This window comes from Amphiura filiformis, chromosome 2, assembly GCF_039555335.1.
Source record: "Amphiura filiformis chromosome 2, Afil_fr2py, whole genome shotgun sequence".
NCBI classification, from domain to species: Eukaryota; Metazoa; Echinodermata; class Ophiuroidea; order Amphilepidida; family Amphiuridae; genus Amphiura; species Amphiura filiformis.
The window spans coordinates 84933322-84953026 of record NC_092629.1 but is presented as its reverse complement, the minus strand read 5'-3'; the positions used below and the strand labels follow the sequence as shown (position 1 = coordinate 84953026).

At 38.1% G+C, this 19705-nt stretch overlaps 1 protein-coding gene across 1 annotated transcript in view; it reads right to left on the bottom strand.

The window, feature by feature from the left end:
• Nucleotides 1-19705, bottom strand: part of LOC140144203 (hydrocephalus-inducing protein homolog) — a 189746-nt gene that overhangs the window by 90692 nt on the left and 79349 nt on the right. Inside the window, 18 exon segments of the mRNA XM_072166023.1 lie at nucleotides 231-399; nucleotides 1343-1542; nucleotides 3061-3259; nucleotides 4250-4422; nucleotides 5771-6050; nucleotides 7181-7363; nucleotides 8478-8698; nucleotides 9236-9314; nucleotides 10132-10283; nucleotides 10866-11027; nucleotides 11850-12019; nucleotides 14337-14512; nucleotides 14885-15139; nucleotides 15583-15666; nucleotides 16275-16419; nucleotides 17094-17277; nucleotides 18327-18607; nucleotides 19405-19647. Of these exon segments, the coding sequence (XP_072022124.1) occupies nucleotides 231-399; nucleotides 1343-1542; nucleotides 3061-3259; nucleotides 4250-4422; nucleotides 5771-6050; nucleotides 7181-7363; nucleotides 8478-8698; nucleotides 9236-9314; nucleotides 10132-10283; nucleotides 10866-11027; nucleotides 11850-12019; nucleotides 14337-14512; nucleotides 14885-15139; nucleotides 15583-15666; nucleotides 16275-16419; nucleotides 17094-17277; nucleotides 18327-18607; nucleotides 19405-19647 (3356 nt within the window).

Below are 19705 nucleotides of genomic sequence, written 5' to 3'. Positions count from 1 at the left end.
TTATGCCAACCTTGGTGCTAATATCTGTCATAATCTGTACTGTTATAGAAGCTAACATTTTTGTGGTTGTTTTATTGCCTCTATTTTGCGGTTTGACATAAGCCCATACCACAAGTTCACTACCACTGAATATGCTTGATACAAAAGCTTAATTATTTGGAAATCTACAAGAGCCAATTCATCACCCCACAAAAATGTTAGGACGCTTGCAACCGCAAAAAAACTCTTACCTGGCATTTGAGTATTGGTTGTTCTTCAATCGTGACTTCTTTACGTGATTTAAAGATCACTTGGACTTGTGTGAGTCTATCGTTAGGAACCAATGTCCCTCTTTGTGGTATCACTGAAAATAGATTGATGATTTCCTGCCCTGCTCCTTCTGCAGGCTCAAAAATAAACCTTCAAGGAAAAGAAGAGAAATAAATAAAAATAATAGAAGTGACAGGGAGCATGGTGTCCGAGCGGAACAGGCTCCAACTCATAATAGGAAGGTTGCGGGTTCGAGCCCCGGCAATGCCATTGTGTTGTGCCCTTGAGTAAGGCACTTTATCTCGATTACTCCTCTCCACCCAGGTGTATAAATGGGTACCGGCATTCTTAAATGCTGGGAAGGTAACAGACTCGCTGTGGAGGAGATGTAGCGATCCCCCTATAGTAACATTACATGGAGGAGTTTGGCCCAATTGCTAATGAAAGAGAGATGGGCACTCCGATCACAGTTTATACAGGATCATCTCCTTTACCTTTTTTAATAAAGTAAGCTGTGTGAACTTTCTAAATCATAAAAAGAAACAACAATAGTCATGTGCTGTCTATTTTTACCCCCCCCCCCCACCCTTATATATCCTGAAATGTTTTTGATCCCTCCTTTTATGGTCCAAAAAGACTGTGTTGCCCCTCCTCTTCTAAGATGTAGCAAGCACAGAATTCCATAATAAGAGGAGGGGAGCAGGAGGTAGATTCATGATTTTCCAATCAAATACCCCCAAATCCACCCTAGCTATTAAATCACTAAATTGTATTGATCGCCCTTTTCTGGATGTAATTTCTTGATCCCTCTCTATTTGCATATCCCCCACACACCAAGGTATTTAAAAACATTCCCTTATCCCACTATCACAATCCATAGATTATGCTTTGAAGCTTTGCAGTGTGCAAATATAACAAAGTATTCTTGGTTAATCACATCAGGAAATCAATTTCAGGGCACTTCTACTCACTCGCCATGTATTATTTCATCAGAAATCAACCCCCATTTCGTGAAATTTTGCACCACCATGGCTACTCGCGAATCACTGAATTTGAATTTGTCTTAAACAAAATCTCATTAATGCACACATACCTGAACTCAATTTCATATCTGCCTTTGTTTCTCAGTGAGCATGTCTGTTTAGTCTCATCCATAACACGGATGACACCAAAATCCAAGCCTCCGTCAGCTCCTTTAGGGAAGCTCATATCCAGGGCCACGTCATAGGCCTCAGCAAGGACTTGGATGTTTTCAGTCTGTAGGAGACCCATGATGTTCTCAACATCTGATACCTAGTGATGAAATGAAATGATGGTTGTAATCAAAATTGATAAATGAAAGCCATAGCAACACATACAAGAAATCACTGGATCCATAAGGTTAAAGACCACTAATAGGCCTGGGCGATACATTGAAATACGATGAGGAACTATTTGTTTTCATGGCATTCGAAAATACTGCATTAAAATCGCTGAAATTGATCAAGTTATATAGCCAAAAAGGTACTTTTTAAAGTTTGATGCTTCAAAATGGTACATTTTCTCTCATTATATGCCATTTTTGATGTAATAGTACCAAAATTCATATGCACGGCTTAGGTTTTTAGTATATAGTAAGCCTATCATATTGTAACTTTCAGCCGAGGGCGCACTGTCATTTTAAGGTGATTATGGTTCAGTGCGTTAAAACAAGAAAAGTCTCAGGTCAACCTATGTTGAATTTTTGATCATTTGGCATCTAAATCATATAGTTTCACCTGATATTGGTGGCATTGAACTGTGAGAGTTCTGAATATGAGAAAATTCCACCCGAAATTAGGCATTTTCCCATTGAAACCAGTGTAATACATAATTAGTGGTATTTAAGGTTACCAATTATTTTAAATTGTTGCGATTTGGTAGTTCACAGCATCTTGCGAATGGTAGTGAGGTTTGGCATAAATTGCATTGCTCAATTCATAGCGAGCATGTAGAAGAATCGAAATATCACAGATATACTTTTGTAGATCATGTGGTTCTTCCGTTATGTTGTTAAAAGGGCTCAAACAACAACACTTTTATAAAATGTACATAACTCATTAGCAACAATAAATTAAGCAAGTTTTCAAAGTATATGATTTGTAGAATGCACTTTTGCAAAACATCAAAGTGTTATTTTTCAATGATATATTGATTCAGATAATGAGAATCGATTTTTTGGTTGCTTGACCAATAATACCTCAAATCCACCCTTAACCATAAGGCTACAGACACCTGATTACAGGTGCCTTTTCCCCTTTTCCAATTAACCAGAAAAATTTCAATCAGTCAGAAGCACCCAATATCCAACTCTGCATTATTGTCTATACAATTTGGCAAGGGTCTTCCGTACTCTGTTTACAGCGTAGATGTGTAAGTGGGGTTCTGATTGGGTGATTGAATTATGTCATCATCATATCGGCACCTCATTCAGTGAACAAGCTGTGGAGCATCGCCTGACCCGGGCATGACCTAGTTCTTTTTACATGATAATCAGGAAGAGCGGTCGGGCAGCGCAAAAGGACCTTGCGGAATAGTATAGCATGTGACTGAACTCATTAAGTTGAGGAATGAGAAACTGTAAACCCCAATACACACATGTTAATCTTAAAATCTATTTCACCTCTAGACGTATCATCTTCTTCAAGTTGATGGATTTCATGGCCCTGAAGTGAGCATTTAAATGAAATCAGACCTGTGCTCAATCAAACCGCTGTCCATAGTCACCGAGAAATCACCAAGGCTTTGAAGGCCTGATGTAGCTATAATAGTGCAAGTCTTAACCCAACTCACCTCTAGACGTATCATCTTCTTCAAATTAATGGATTTCATGGCCCTGAAGTGAGCATTGAGAGCAAACTCAGACTTGGGGTCAATCACACCACTGTCGGTAGTCACAGAGAAATCATCACCAAGGTTCTCAAGACCGCTGAGTCGCCAGGCTACTGGAAGCAGGGTGCTATTGCGAAGGAAGATGGTCTTGGTGTCTTTCCTAGAGAACGGAGAAAAGAAGTCAAATTGACTTGGAATGATGTTTCTTGATAGATAACACAACCAAAGTAAAAAATCATTGACATCATTGACAAGTTTTAGTCCCCATACCAGGTCGAAGGCTGAAAATTTACGGGCGAAATTCACAAAATAGCATTTATAGACACAGAAACTGGCTCATTTTATTTGACTCATTTACAGTGTTTAAGCATCACTTTCACCTGCCAGGGCAGAGGGCTGCAATTTTTGAAGCAAGTTTTGGGCTTAAAATTTACTGAATATTCTTTGTAATTTATCAAAAATTCTGATAAAAGTGATAAAAAAAAGTTAAATCCTTCCCAAGCCTTTCGACCCATTGGGCAGCACCTATCTCCGTTTCATAACCCTAGGCCACATGTCTGCAAGCAGAAAAGCTACAGCAGGGGGTTAGTCCACTGGTAGCCATGTGTTTAACTTTCCCTACTCCATTCTTTCAATGCCGAACGCCTGGCAAGAAGGCAGTAGGTACCATTTTTAAAGCCTTTGGAAGACCGCTTTCTCAAATTGAGGTTGTCTTTTGTCTAATTCTCGCTACGGCCTGACTCTGTAGGAGGATATCTTAAATAACATAGGCTCTGGGTTCTCTTTGACAAATGTACAGGGCCATTCCATTTAATATCCACACTACCCTGTGGAAGATTTTGGAAATATCTTCCATAGGGGAGTATGAATTTCAATTTGTATGAACACATTAGGCAGCTCCATTTGAATTTCATACACCCTTTGAGAAAGGTTCAACCTGAATCTACCACAGAGGGAGGGGAGTTTCAAACGGAGTTGCCTAATGGACTCATTCCATTTGAAATTCCATTTGAAATTCTTACTCCCTCTGTGGAAGATATTTCCAAAATCTTCCACAGGGGAGTGTGGATTTTAAATGGAATTGCCCACTGATATCCACAGTCTACTTACTAAACTACAGCTTGATTTATCCATTTTACCAAAGACTTACCTGTGTAAGAGTACTTTCTCAAATTGAAGTTGTTTCTTGTCTAATTCCAGCTCTGGTCTGACTCCATAGCAGGCTATCTTAAACAGAACTGGTTCTGGGTTTTCTTTAACACAACATACAATTGTATCCTCAAAATAACCCTGGTTCTTAGGATAGGCCCACAATGATAACTCCTAAAAAGGCAACAAAAATATGTCATGTGTTAGGTTCCAAGGTAATATCATTAGTTTGAAAATTAGCAGAGCTGTTTAGCAAGTGACAAACTTTGCCACTTTGAGGCGTAGTTTGCATGCTTTTCCATCTGCTGTTTCTCATGTGTGAAACTCAATTTAATCAGATGTTCCTCACGCAAGTGCACTTGCCAATTCAAAATTGCTTATGCTTATGACTCATTTATTTCTTGATCTGGAACTGTTTTAAGGCATATCGTCAGCCTGCTGCGCTAATTGCCTAAGTAATTTTTTTGTAATTTTGAGAACAAAGAACAAAATGTTGTTCAAGCATGCATCAGTTACGTAATCACCCTAATTATTTTGGATTATTCCCTTTCATTTGTATCATTATCATTTATTCTTGTGCAAAGATTGGTGAATAAATATGCTTATATGCATGCTTAAACCTTATGTTCTACAAAAAATGACTTACGCAATTAGTGTAGCAGGCTGACGATATGTGTTTCCCTTGTAAATCACTAAATTGGAATGTGCTGCAAAATTTTGCTAGCATGTTATAACACACAGATGAGAGGAGTTCATATATGTATACATCCATATCAAAACCGATGCACTTGTTGGCTGCTACATGTGTCTCTTTTTACATAATAGCTAGGAATAAATACCAGACTCATCTCAAGTGGAGGTCACTTCAAATCATCCCCAAGTGACATGGTTATGAATGTTCTCTGTAGTAATAAGCCATGTGACTTGGGGATGATACGAAGTGACCTCCAATGAGATAAGTCTGGTATTTATTCCAAGCTATTATGTGAAATGAAAAACATGTAGCAGCTGACAAGTGCATCATTTTGATATGAATGTACACATATATAAATGTATGAAAAATAGGCCAAATGACTCTACCCATATTTATGGTGACTTGTTATAAGCTCCAAATCAAAGAGAGAATCCACACGTGCCATCCATCATATTTCACAGACACAACGGAACCATAATTTATTGGCAAAGTCCCAAAATTAATTGGTATCTTTCTTTCTAAAGTTAATTTTCTATTGCTTCCGAGGTCCAGGTACGCACTGATAATCGGCGATCGGCGTGTAGAAGTGGCGAGGTCTCCTCCCCTTTTACATGCTAATAACCAATCAGTCAACCATCTTGTTGTCAAAACCATTGATCAACCAATCAGTGTGATCGTTTATCACTTCTTGGTTTATGGCTTGCGCTTGTATGCGCTTTCGCGCGCGCAGCACAGACCACTGAGTAATAATAAAAATTGACTTTAATCTATTAATTCTGCATAAGTACCCATGAGGTTACGTATAAACTCTTTGATCATATCCCCTACCTGCTGTTCTCCTGGCTTCAGCATCATACTGGGAGGATCCAATATGAAAGTCGTCGCATTATTATCATGTTGATAACAGAAAGTAACCTCTGCCTCTAATGGAGATGTGTTACATATTGTCAGTTTCTCTGTGTTCTCCGGGTATTTGCCCTCTTTGTACCGGTCTCTTGATTTGCCGGCAAGTAACGGTCCCATCATCAGAGTCTCTGTGCTTAGGATGTACTTCTTGTGTACGATTTCATCAGCTTTTTTGCTCTTCTTACGATGTGGAAAAACAATTCTGAGGAAAAAGCAATTTTATCTCATTTTAATATCTGCTATGACATTTCCATAAAAGAAAAACAAGATGGTTCAATAAACAAATAAAGACAAATGTGAGTGAACTTCAAAGTATTCCAATAAAGCCAGTCTGTAAAATTTGTTGCATAAAAAATACTGATTGAAAAAAATGCAATTATCCGATCATTCAATTTTTATCTGGCAAATTCAAATCAATTCAAAAATTACTGAATAGAAAAAAGAAAAATAATCAATTGTTATAATCAATTAGTATTAGTGAAGGTGTGCTACATGTCAAAAGAGAGACAGAGAGAGCAAGAGGAATTCAACGCGAGATAAAGCAGCGCAGGCAGAGAGAAAAATGGAGAAAGCCAGTGAAAAGGGAGCAACGGAGACAAACATACCTCCCACACACAAAGAAAGATAAAGACGACTCCAACGAGCAAAGTCATGGTCAGGATTTGGTCGGCCATTATTGGGTCCCCGCATGCACCAAACAGGTGTTGTGAGTGCCCAATTGGGTGGATTAAAGCCGCTTAAAATTCGATATTAGATTCTTTTGTGTTGTAAACTGTCATCATTCTTTTGTCTACGTGTAACACGGGTGATAGAATGCAATTTAAAATACCCTCCAAGGCCGCATCATTTCACATTTTAGGTGAGATAGAGCCGACGGGGACCCAGCTAATGGCTGCCATTGAGGTGTAGGAATGCGTGAAATTGGATTCGTCTATAGATAGGCCTGCTAGGAATATGCGATTTTGGAGTCTAAAATATGCACCTGGATTTTCCAAAAAATGCAAAAAAATGTGATTTCTCGCAAAAAAGGCAAAATCTAAAATCTTAGATTTTTTCCCAGTGTCAAAAAACGCATTTGGAACCAAAATACGGAATTTGCGCTGCAAATATCACAATTGTGTATTCTTAGTAGCCTTAAATATATAGAGTAACACAGAGAAAGAGGGAGAGACAGTGAGACAAAAACAAAGAGAGAAAGATAGAGAGGGAAAACACAGAGAAAGAGAGAGGGGGGGAAGGTTGGGAAAGAAGTGTGTTGCAGCAGTAGCAACATGTTTTTAGTGAAGGTGTGCTACATGTTACTTGCTTTTTTTCACTTTCGTTTTAAATTACCTTGGTTCCCGGCTGATATTTGGGAAGGAGCACACGCCTCTGCAGAAGAGCTGATAGCGACGTCTAGTTCCAACAATCTCAAAATTGAGTGTCTGGTCAAACTGACCCAACTCATCTGATTGGAAACGAAGTCTGAGGACCACCTCGCCTTCTGAAGCAATTGTCCATCGGAAAATTCCTAGCCTATGGTGAACAAAACAACATTTATTGTCAAAATTTTTATTAAATCTGTCAGTTGGTTTTTGTTTAGACATATATCTTGTATACTTCAAAACATATATATTGAGACTACTTTAAGAAGTCTATCTTAATTAGATGATGTGCAAGATTTGCCATTTGATTGGTTTCCGTCAAAGTTACATCAAGTTGCGCAACATATCCTGCATGTTTAAAAGGTCTGGCATTTTTGAAGAGGTTAGACTTTGAGTGTCTGTTTCCTGCTAAGTTTGCACTTCACTCAAAGAGGTGAAAATAGTACACCCCCAGAAAGTTTCACCATGCACAGGCAAATGTTGGTTCATAGTGTGTGCATGTAGTGTTGTCATCAGGGCTTCAGCATGTAATTCCATTGACTTCTATATGTTTTTCTCTAATAGCCACTGAGCGTAACCCAGTCAGGCGATAATATTGGTAAAATAATAAGAGCTCTACAAATAACTGATACTTACTTTAAAATATTTATTTATCAATTAAGGTTTCTTATCAACTGGTGTTTACATGGCTGCGCTTCCTTATTCCTAAGGACCATTATTCCAAAGGGTTGCTACTCCAAAGGTTCATTACTGCTAAGTGTCATTACTCAAGATTTAAAAGGTTCGTAAAAATTTACAAGGTTCGTTATTCCGAAGGGTCAATACTCCGCATTTAGAACAAGGCTTGTTTCTCCAGAGGGATGTTACTCTGAATTTCGGAGTAATAACCTTCAGAATAACAAACCTTCATAGTAATAAGCCTTGTGAGTATTGACCCTTCGGAATAACTAACCATCTTGTTAATTCTGAGTAATGACAATTAAGAGTAAAAATACTTCAGAATAATGGTCCTTCGAAATAATGTCCTGTACCCGTTTACATGGTAAAACTGCAGCTCAAACAGTAAAAATTCAAAATTTGACCACAAAAACTGATGTGCAGGTGACCTTGGATTGCTTTAACAACATTAAGCTGGACACTCTGTTTAACAAGTGGTTATTGGGAAATGCTTTAAAAATCATCCTCTGTGTAGGGCTATTCCTTAAAACTCAAGACTGGTTATTGCCTGGAATTACAGTGTATGCAATTAACCATTCACATCTTACTTTGGATTTTTTGGTTCCTGTATCGACCCATCTCCACCAAAACTACTCATCCCGTCCATATCCGATGCCGGGGTCACCGTACCAGGAGGTGGTGAAGTCACAACGAGGGAGCTCTTGCGATTACGAGAACCTTTGGCTGATCGGCGACGAGAACTGCTGCTCTCTGCACCACTACGTTTGTCTTTGCCCTTGCCTTTGCCAGTGGGAGTGTTATGATCATCCTGTGTAAGAGAGTGAATTCAAAAAATGAGTATGACATGCCAGATGATATTACCTGACTGATATAAGATAGTCAGCTCAACTTGGCTATTCCAGTTGAAATCCATACACCCCCTGTGGAAGACATGGCCTTAATCTTCCACACAGGGGGTGTAGATTTCAAATGGAGTCACTCATTCAGGTAATTTAGGTAACCCCATTTGAAATTCACACAAACAATTTCAAAAATATGCAAATTACACCCATTTGCAAAGACCTTTCGTACTGTCCGATTTGGTGCAGTTTATGGCGTAAACATGAAGTCGGTTCTGATTGGCTAATTGAATCATGTGATCATCACATCAGCACCTCATTCGCTGATCTATCTGTGTCGCATCATGAGACACATGTGTGACCTAGTTCTTTTTACCCAACTGGTTGAACAATGTGATAGGGCTTAAATACAAAATAGTGTACTACACGTCCAACACATTAGTTTGAAGAAGGTCATATGATGTTACAAGGACTACGCCTATAATGAATTTGGCATTTTACTTCACCTTATCTCTTCCCTTGTCTGGTGTGGTAGAGTCTGTATCACCATCTGGCTCACTGGATTTGTCTTCTACCAAAACATTACTGGAGAAAAGAAAGAAAATATGAGACAACAAGTTAATACAAAAACAGTTTCCTTACCCAGGTGTATAATACATTAAGAAAATATTTGTGCATTTTTATTTTGGGGGCAGCTGTGAAAGGCATGAAAATTAATGTTCTGTGAAAATTTCCACTTTAACAGTGTGCCAAATTTTCATCATTTTGCGCAAGCCATGATGTGATGATGGGCTCTCCTCTGGGTTTGACTATAGTTCAGATGATTGCAAGTAAAGTCGACACAGTAACTACCTATGAATATAAACTTAAAAGTAGTCCCCATGTAGGTTTACTTACAAGTAGCTATTTGCAAGTTAATTTCGACAATTTTACATGTAAGATATCTTACATGTTACATGTAACGAGCTACTTTCAAAAGTAAGGCCCATGTGAACAAGACTCGCAAGTAACTCGCATGTAAGCATGACCTTATGTTGACCATAAACGGACTAGAAGATCCAACTCTATTGTGATTGTGCATAATTTACCAGTGAAGGACATGCTTACTTGAGAGTGCACTTACAAGTAAGTCTGTGTGGACACACACTCACAAGTAAGTGTTCTTTAATAACTGGGTACAAAGTAAGTAACTTTCAAAAGTAGGCTACTGTCTAAACACACCTTCTGTCACAAAATCTACACCTCTAATTTGACACCTCATTGTATGCTGAAGAGGTTCAGAACACATCAGCCATCCATAATAGGCAGAATCAATAAACTTTATTTCCATAATCAAATTGCATAATCGTACAAATAACACAATACAGTTAAATGTTTACTGACCAAGTGTTTTTCTACTTACGGATCATCAGGTGATGAGGCCACAAAGACATAGTGTCCTGCAGGTTCTGACCCTAATGGTGGTTTACGTTTCACTGGGTATGGTACCACAGAGAATATCGCTGCTGGAGGGATGGGTGGGCCAGTAGGTCCAAGACCTAATCCATCCATTACCTATAACACAAGAAAAGTAATGCAAGAATTCTACAGATGTATATGACACACAGTGGTTAGGCATGGCAGCCAAACAAATCCGTAATGCGTTGTGGATATCTGACAGCAATCCGTAAAGTGAAATTTTTAATATTTTTTTAAAAACCTTTCAAACTTGGGTTGGTTGATACAGGTTTGGATGGTAGCTGGAAGGCTTCCAATCCGTAAGTTTGATATCCGAGTTTGAGTGATAAGACATAATGACCACTTGAGATGGCCACACATCCTAACTAGAGCTATTATAATCAAGTGGCTGTAAACCTAGTAGTAGATACTAGAGCTTGCCTAGACAGAGATATAATCTTTATCACAAGCTACAAGTCACCCTCTGTGATCTCTCAAATGACACTGGATGCATAGTCTGTGTCAGCTCAGCAAGCATTTTGTGGTTTTGAATTAAGTTGAAGTGTAAAAACTTCTCAAATCCGCCAATTTCTCTTAAATCAGTCGTTTGAATGCTCTTTCTACTTTAACCAGAACAAACTTATCACTGACCATCTCCTCTCCCACACTCACATATTAGCACATGCACTCTACACCTACCTCTCCTGATGTCGGTAATCGTCCTGTGTCCATCACTCTATCATACAAATATGAGTTTGAGTCTGGATCACTAGCATCCATTACTATATGAGGGACTCCAATTTCCTCCTTCTCTTCTTCTCTCTCCCCGTCTTTACCATCCTCGTCATCTTCAGCTGCAGCCTGAAATAATAATGAAGCAATTAATTAACAAGTTAATAAATTTAATAAGATAATGTACAAATATCTACATAATTTAAATGTATTGCTTACTGGGAGCATTTTTGTGGACCTTTTGGAATTGTGACACCATGTGATTATTGGAAAAGAGGCTTGATAAACAGAATAAGCTCCAAATCGGCTGTACAAAAATACATCTCCAGGAGCAAGAATACACATTAAATTGATGAGGAAAATATATTTGAGAAAGAAAACAAAGACATTCCCAAGAAAGTTCTGCAAACCATCCGTCCTCACCAAGAAACAGGCACTAATACTGAACATGTGAACAGAGACACAGGATTAGAAATAGACTACTGTAAAACCCCGCCTACAAGCATATAGTGTTTTTTATAAAAGCTTAATTAATTCGAAGCAAGCGTTAATATACCAATACAATAGATCGGTCTTAAAATAATACTTGTTTGTAGCACTTGGATCCGTAATTTATTTGCTCAAACTCCATAATGGTGCCTGGATTAATGTAGCTTTCATCAGAAGCACACCATATGCTTGTAGACAGGGTTTTACGGTATGTGTGTGACAACCATAACATGCCCAGCAAATAATGATAATGATTTTGCTGTATCGTTTTGGCAACAAAATCATTGAGTACAATAATAATAATATTGAAATACTATGTAAATATACAAGTATCCTTCACTCTTGTATGTTTTTATTCCATAAAATGAAGGATAGGGCATTACAAAATTATTCCCATAATTCAGGTTTAGCACATATTAAAGCCATAGCCAATAAGTCCAAACAAATTACAGTCAAACATACCCTTTCAGCTTTCTCCTTTTCCAGTCTTTCTTTCTCCAGCCGTTCCCTTTCTTTCTCTCGCTCCCTCTCCCTATCAGCTTTGTTAGCTTTGCCCTTCCTTCCAGAGGGAGGATGAATGGGGACGTCTTCGCCTTCCATGTCTTCTGCATTGGGATCAGCAACCGTTTGGCCTGCAAAATTATCAAAATCCAATTAATTTCACAATATCTGTCCTAACTTTTCCTTTTCTTTGTTGTGCTTGGCTAATCCAGTTGAATACATAAACCCCTATGGAAGACTTCAAAGTTTTAGTCACTGTGTTTAAATGCCTCACCAAGAGTGTTCCTGAGTACCTGTCTGATTGTGTTTCCCTGCACTGCCCTGCGCGTGCATGCCTGCGTTCTGCTTCTGATACCACCCTACCTCCTGACAGAGCATAACACAATCAAAACACCCATGTCAGCTGAACGCATGACCTTCTCCTATGTTGCGCCTCGCACCTGGAATAGACTGCCAATTGGTATCAGGGAATCACAATCAGTGGGTATTTTCAAAAGGGTTCTAAAGTCACACTTGTTTCCATAGATTTTGTAGCCTTCACAGGCAGTTCTCATTTATTTATTTTTCTTCATGTTCTTCTTTTGCTTTGTTTTGTGTTTTTTGTTTTGAGCGCTACATTCTAAATGTAGCAGCGCTATATAAATATTTATAATGGTTTTTTTACATATTGGTTTTTGTATGTTTTTAAGATTGTAAATTCAAATATTGTTCATATATCTTATTGTATGATTTGTGAAATGTAATTGCAATCGCATTCCAAGGCATTTATTGTTTCCTTGCGCTGTAGCCTATTCACTTGTGAGTGCGTATGCGGTAACATTTCTCTTATTTATTTTTTGCATAATGCATATTGCATGGCTTCTTGCTTTTGTTCTCGATATTACTGTTGCATTTATGTTGTGCAATATGTATTGTGTGTATTGTTTGCTATTTTTCGTGTTGTTTTATAATGTAGGTTAATTGCAGATTGATCAATCGTGCCTTTTTAGGCTTACACTGTACAATATATATATATTGCTTGTCTTTTTAAACTAAACTAAATATATTGTTTTGTATGTTTTAAGATTGTAAATTTAAATATTGTTCATATATCTTGTTGTATGATTTTTGTGAGATGTGATTGCAATCGCATTCCAAGGGTTTTTTGTTTCCGTGCGCTGTGTTTACTTGTGAATGCGTATTGCGGTAACATTTCTCTTATTTAATTTTTGCATAATGCATGTTGCATGGCTTCTTGCTTTTCTTGATCTCGTAATTGCTGTTGCATTTATGTTGTGCAATATGTATTGTGTGCATTGTTTGCTATTTGTCGCGTTTTATAATGTATATTTCACAGTCAATTGCATTTTGTTCGATCTTGCCTTTTTAGGCTCATGCTGTGCAATATCTTGCTTGTCTTTTTCAAACTGGTTTTTAATATTTTGGTTTCCTCAAACTATTTGTATGTTTTAAAATTGTAAATTCAAATATTGTTCTCATATTTTACAAATGTATGTGCTTTTAATGTCATGTTTTGTAAAGCGCCTTGAGTTCTTTTGATGTAATTGCGCTATATAAGAAATAAATATTATTATTATTATTATTATAATGTATGTATGTATGTAAGACATGCACCCCTTACTTATCGTTGACCCTCATAGGCAACACACCTACCTTCCATGGTATTTACAAAACACTATCATATTCTGCTCCCTAATAAAATTAAAGGGGTGTAACCCGATCAACAGCCTCATCTCCATTTTACGTCATCAAAACTGAGATTTGGGTATCATAAGAAAGCTCATAATTTTCTCATTACCCCAGTAAAATTGAACATTCAAGATATATTTCCAAAAGTGAGTCATGTTTGTGAAATTGCTGTATTCATGTAAGATCAGCTGTTTTGGTCAAAATTTTGATTTAATTTGACTGAAAAAAAAACAATGAAAAAAGCAAAGCGAGGGAAAAATTGCACACAAAAAATGGAATTTTTTAACAGCTTTTGGTGATTTTTAGAGTCATTTGCTTTAAATCAAGGCCCAACACAGACCCTACTTGGAAAGATCTGTCCAATCATAGAACAGGCTTATTTCTTCATCACTTGATTGGAATTGGAACGAATGAAGTAATAGTTTTACATCACATCGTCGGTCGCAACACATAGTGCCATAGAGTGATTTTTCAAACTTTCCGTTTCACATAGTGGCGTACAGGTTTAGAGCTAGCTATTATCCTATAGTTGTTATTTCTTGTTTACTATTAAAGATACAGTGTTATAGTTTGAACCTTAGACTTCAATTTCAAATGGAATTGGGCCACTGAGAAATAACAGTGGACCGAGTATCGACTCAGTTACTAGTAGCATATCCTTCAAAAAGCGCTTTTGCTCGGAGACGTATTTTGTCCTTCACGTCACGCCACTATGTGTTGCGACCGACGACATGCCACCAATGTTTCACAATACATTACCTATACTCCTATCCCATCTAGTGAGAATCTTCTCAATATCTCTCATGCCATGTTCGAAAGCTTTGAATCGACTGGTCAGTAGGAGTTCAGCTTCTTTTGCAGGATCCATGATAACTTCCGGTTCTGGTACGACCTCGTTGGAGATTGGACGGCCTTTGTCTTTACCCTTGCGTTTCCTGAAAAATATGTCAAATTACTGTCAGGAAAGTAGGAAAAACAACTCCTTTTTCTTGGGATCTTTCAGTTTTCTAACTTAATAAAAATATACATTTTTCCTGAAAGCCCAATACCATATATTTACTCTTAAAGGGGCATTTCATGACCTTAGCATTCTCTTGTTTCCAAAATTTCAGTTGATTCAGACATTGAATTTGTACACATAATTTGTAGAGGCCACTGTGTTGTATTTTCGGGTTGTCTACAGCCGAAAACCACATACACACTGTACATAAATCAAACTGATTATACTGTTTTTATTGCATTTATATGTAGCAATTCCATTAATTATATCCCCCCTCATCCTGTGTTTCACAATTCCATTTACTTACTTTCCTCCCTCATCCTGCGGTTCGCTCCCAGCTGTCCCATGCGACTCAGGTCTTTCAATAGCAGTAGATTGCATAGCCTTCAGACCATGCTCTGATGGGGCTTGTGTTGGTGGTTCATGCTTGCCCTCTGCTCCTGGTTTCTTCACTCCAACCTGGCTAGCACTAGCCCCAGCTTTGCCTCCTTCCTGTCCCTTCTTGGCCGGAGCAGCCTTGGCATCTTTTTCCTGTCCCTTACCACCTTTCTTTTTCTTGTTTCTATAACAATAAGAAAAGAAAAATTTCATTGTATGATTTTGAGCTTATTTGATTTGTACATACATTTTAAGATCTTGCTTTTGCATATTTAAATCAGGATGATTGACCATGCTGGTTGCACCTGGTTTGAACTTTTGATACTTGTTCTAAAAATAGAATAGCATCTTTAAAAAAAATGTGTTAATCAGTCCCTGGGAGGTGTTGATATGACCCGATTATTTCAATCAACATAATTGATTGACCTGTTTACAAGTATGTGCTTCTGTGCGCGAACAGGATTAGGGTCAGAGTTAGGATTAGAGTCGGGGTCATGTTTAGGTTTAGAATTATGGATTAGGTTATAGGTTAGGGTAAAGTTTAGGGTAAGGATTATGGTTTATTGAGTTTTCAGACTAATGACCCTTGACCTGTACTATTGACCTGTAACCTTCAATGCTACTTACTTGTCATCCTCAAGTCTCTTTTCTTCCAGAAGAGCAGCTAATTCCCTTTCCTTTCTTTCGCGCTCCAATTTTTCCTCCAATTCCCTGCAGGGAGTAAAAAAAAGTAACAAAATGTTATAACATTCACTGGTTAGAATTCAAGTAAACTACAATTACACACGGTGCTCAATTTACAACATGCACCTGGGATTTACTACAGGGATCCTTTGTAAAGTTACGTCTAGTAAAAGGGAATTTGTAAGTTACAGACAGTTACTTTAGTTATGATGGGTTAAAAGTTCAGTGAAATGGACGTAATATCCCATCTGTGCATGCAAAATTTCCTCTGTGCATGTACTTTTTAGCATTTATTTTCGGAATAAAGCTCATTTGTGCATGTAGTTTTATATTTAAAATCAACCCCTTACACAATTTTTCATACTTACTTTTACAATAATCTTTCTACCTTTGCTTTGAATCTCTTCTGATCAATGCCAACTCTTTCTTCCTGCCTAAAACATCATACTCTTTTCGCAAATATAAACTTTGTCATCTTTGAACAATATTTTTCATACTTACTTTTTTAATAATCTCCTTTTCTTCGCCTTGAGTCTAGATTCTGACCAATGCAAACTCTTTGTTCCTGTCAAAGCAACATACTCATTTCACAAGTATAAATGTTGTAATCTTTGAATAATATTTTTCCTACTTACTTTTTCAATAATCTTTCTTTCTTGGATTTGAGTCTCTTCTGATCAATCTCAGCTCTCTCCTCTTCAGTCAGAGCATCATATTCATCTTCTGACATCTCCTCCAGACGACGCTTTTCTTCTTCCTCCGCATCTCTCTCAAGACGTTCTAAAAAGGAAAAAGTTATTAATAGTAGGTATTCTATTACATTCAAATCAATGCACCTAAAACAGTTTTCCTGTTGTTGTTTTTTTACTTTAACTGCTACCAAATATTCAGCTCCTGATAGGCCAGTTCATGCTGATGGATGTATGCTTAATGTTGGCATGATGTACCAAATGGATGTAGGCAAACACACACACACACACACCCCACCCCCACACCTATCCACCCACCTACAAATTGTCATAAAAATGGTTGAGTAACCAGTGACAGCTCAGTATTACGTACGTGATCCTTTAACAGGAACACTGGCGCTCACCTAAAAGTATAGACTTATAGGTCAATCCTTCATGTAGTTATTCTGTACAAGCTAATCCTAACCCTAACTCTAAGTGTAAGCCTAATCATAACCCTAATCCTGATTTTGCCCTCTATGAACGACACACAAACATCACAGAGTTGGTACTCTTTGGGTCTAATGTCGTTGGTATTTGCCCTTTACACGGATCTGCCATCTTGGTACCAAAACAAGCTTATCCCTGCAAATGCATGCCCAAAAAGTGCAATTTTGTTTCTCACACTTTTCTAGCAACGCGCCTGAAGGCTTTTGCAACGCATACATGCACTTTGCAGGTAGAACCTCATTTTGAGATGATCGTGCGATCACCAAATTGACTCACCCTTCTCCTCTTGCTGTCTCTTCTCTCTAGCCTGCAGCACTGCCTGTTCCAATCTCAATGTGATGAAAAAGATGAATTTTCTGTTATTGAAGGCTTTTAGTATGGCATTTGTTGTGGCGTTGTGGTTTGCACCGAATAGTGTTTCTATACCATCAAATACGACTCCACGGTGGCAATCATTCAACTGAAAACGAGAAAATTTCATTAAGATTTAAACAAGGTTTATTTATGTGTATTTCTCCAGAGGAAATAGGTCGCTGAAAAGAAATCAAACAGGTAAAAAAAAAACCACAAGTACAGGAAACTGTCAGTTGCATAATATATGACTTTAACGAGTGCCAGAAATAAGTTTTCCAAAAGTTGAACCAAATATTTCTTTTACTAATAAACTTTGAAATGAGTATTTTTTTCTTAGCAAATTCCATTAATGACTCAGATTACAACGAAATCTCTACACATAATTTCACGTCAGTGCTTTTTTTTTTTTTTTCCGCAAGCGTGTCAACAAACCCCCTTGTATACATTTGTATGTGTATACACTTTGCAGGTTTAAGTTGCCGTGCATGAATTAATACTGCCACCAGCAAAATACACACCTGGTCACTGACAAACTTGTGGTAAAACAAAGTATATGGACTCTTCCATTCATCCATTTGAGGTTAATATATATGTATTTTATTGTCCTAGGAAAAATTAAATGTCTCTTTGAAAATATTTATTGCCAACGATAACTCTTCAGAATGATATTTCAAAAAGGGCATAAATTATCACTTCAGTTGATTGTCGTGCGCTGCGAGTATAAGAGATAATCATCTATCTGGTACATACGTGTTATGTTGCTCTCAAATTGTCACACATTCGTGTCTATACACGTGTCTTTAATTGGCGGGTATAGTATGTGTGGCTAGGTAAGCGTTATGACAAATCATGCGGGCTGTTAACATGCTTATTCTGTGTGTGGATAAGCATTACCATGGTAACAGTAATGCTTATCACGTGTGCTGTAAGCACGCTTATCTCGGGTGTGGAATATAGGGTAGGGGTTCTTCTCAGGCCTGTTGACCAATTGTGGTTGGCCCTTGAACAGTTCTGAAATATACTGTAAACATAGCAAAACAAGGTGCATTTGGCCCTCAAATAGAGATCATTGAGATGTGTTTGGCCTTCCGTACCCCACCAGCAAACATAATTGAGAACTACTGATATGGTATTACGGAAAAACCTGTTACTTACCTGCAATCTCTCAGCCAATATTTCAACCAGCAAATCTTCCGGCAAAATACAGCTCATAAGACCTTCCTCACCAGCCACACTCGCACTGACGCTAAGACGTCTTGCAATGGGTGCACCAGGAGGAGGGCTGGATGACAGCTGGGTGGTGGTATCGTCCTGTTTCTTGTCCTTTTTGTCCTTCTTGTCTCCTGGTCCTGCTTCTGGTTTGTGTCCTGAGATTGTGCTTGTCTTGCGATTGCTGATGATGGAATGTGCCCCGCCACCTGCTATACTCTGAGAACCTAGGGTAAACAACGGGAAGAGTTTGGAATAGTTTTACCAAAAATATCATAAAAGTATGGAATGTGTACCACAACCCCCAGCTAGACTCTGAGAACCTATGATATATAAGTTATATAAGTTATAATGGAAAAAAGTTTGATATGGTTTAACTAAAACTTTCAATACAATCCAGTATCAGTGCACTGACTGCAGTAAAGTTTGCGAACTGAGTAACAAATTCGAAGTACACTTCACAGCTGAAAGCTGAAAAACAGTGTAAAATTAGGGTTAAAAGGCCAAATATGGGCTGAAAATAAAAAGAAAACAGGTAAATTTTGGCCAAAAAAAAAAGAGGAAATAAACTGAAAAGAGGAACTCTCACACCCCTGACTTCATGTAAAAGTTTTCTGAACAATCAGAGTAGTACATTTCAATGAGTCCCAGCTTGCCTGAGAAAGTCAATCCCATGAGCTTTGAGCTTGATGTTTGAATCACTGAAAATGGACAGGACTTCAAGAAAGAAGATTAATAAACTTTTCCAACTAACCAGACAAACCTCGGACTGCAAATTATATGGAGAAAAACAAACAGCTGTCATTACATATCTACCTACCTACATGTACCTACCTACATGTACCTACCTACATGTACCTACCTACATGTACCTACTTTCATGTACCTACCTACATGTACCTACCTACATGTACCTACCTACCAGACAGCATCATGCATTCCTGCCTGACAGGAAAGAAGCTTCCAAGAAAGATTCAAACTCAATTTTGTCATCAAAAATTACAAGGTACACTAAGATACTCACCTGACCCTGTCTCTTTAGCATGTGCAGCCACTGCCTCCACACTGAGTCCCCCAGCGTTAGTCTGCCCATCAACTGTCTCACCGTCCCTAAGCAGCTGAGCTTTAGCTGCTTGGGAACACAGCTCCCTGGCACGCAGACCCGATGGGGTGTTTCCATTGGAGATTGCTTCTAGGACTACGCTGTCCACTGTGAGTAGGGCAGCCTCGTAGTACTTGGCGAGAGCTATGGCAGTGGTGGTTTTGCCTGGGATGGGAAGAAGGATTAAGTAATGTTTATAATTTGTTTCACTTTGATTGTGTGT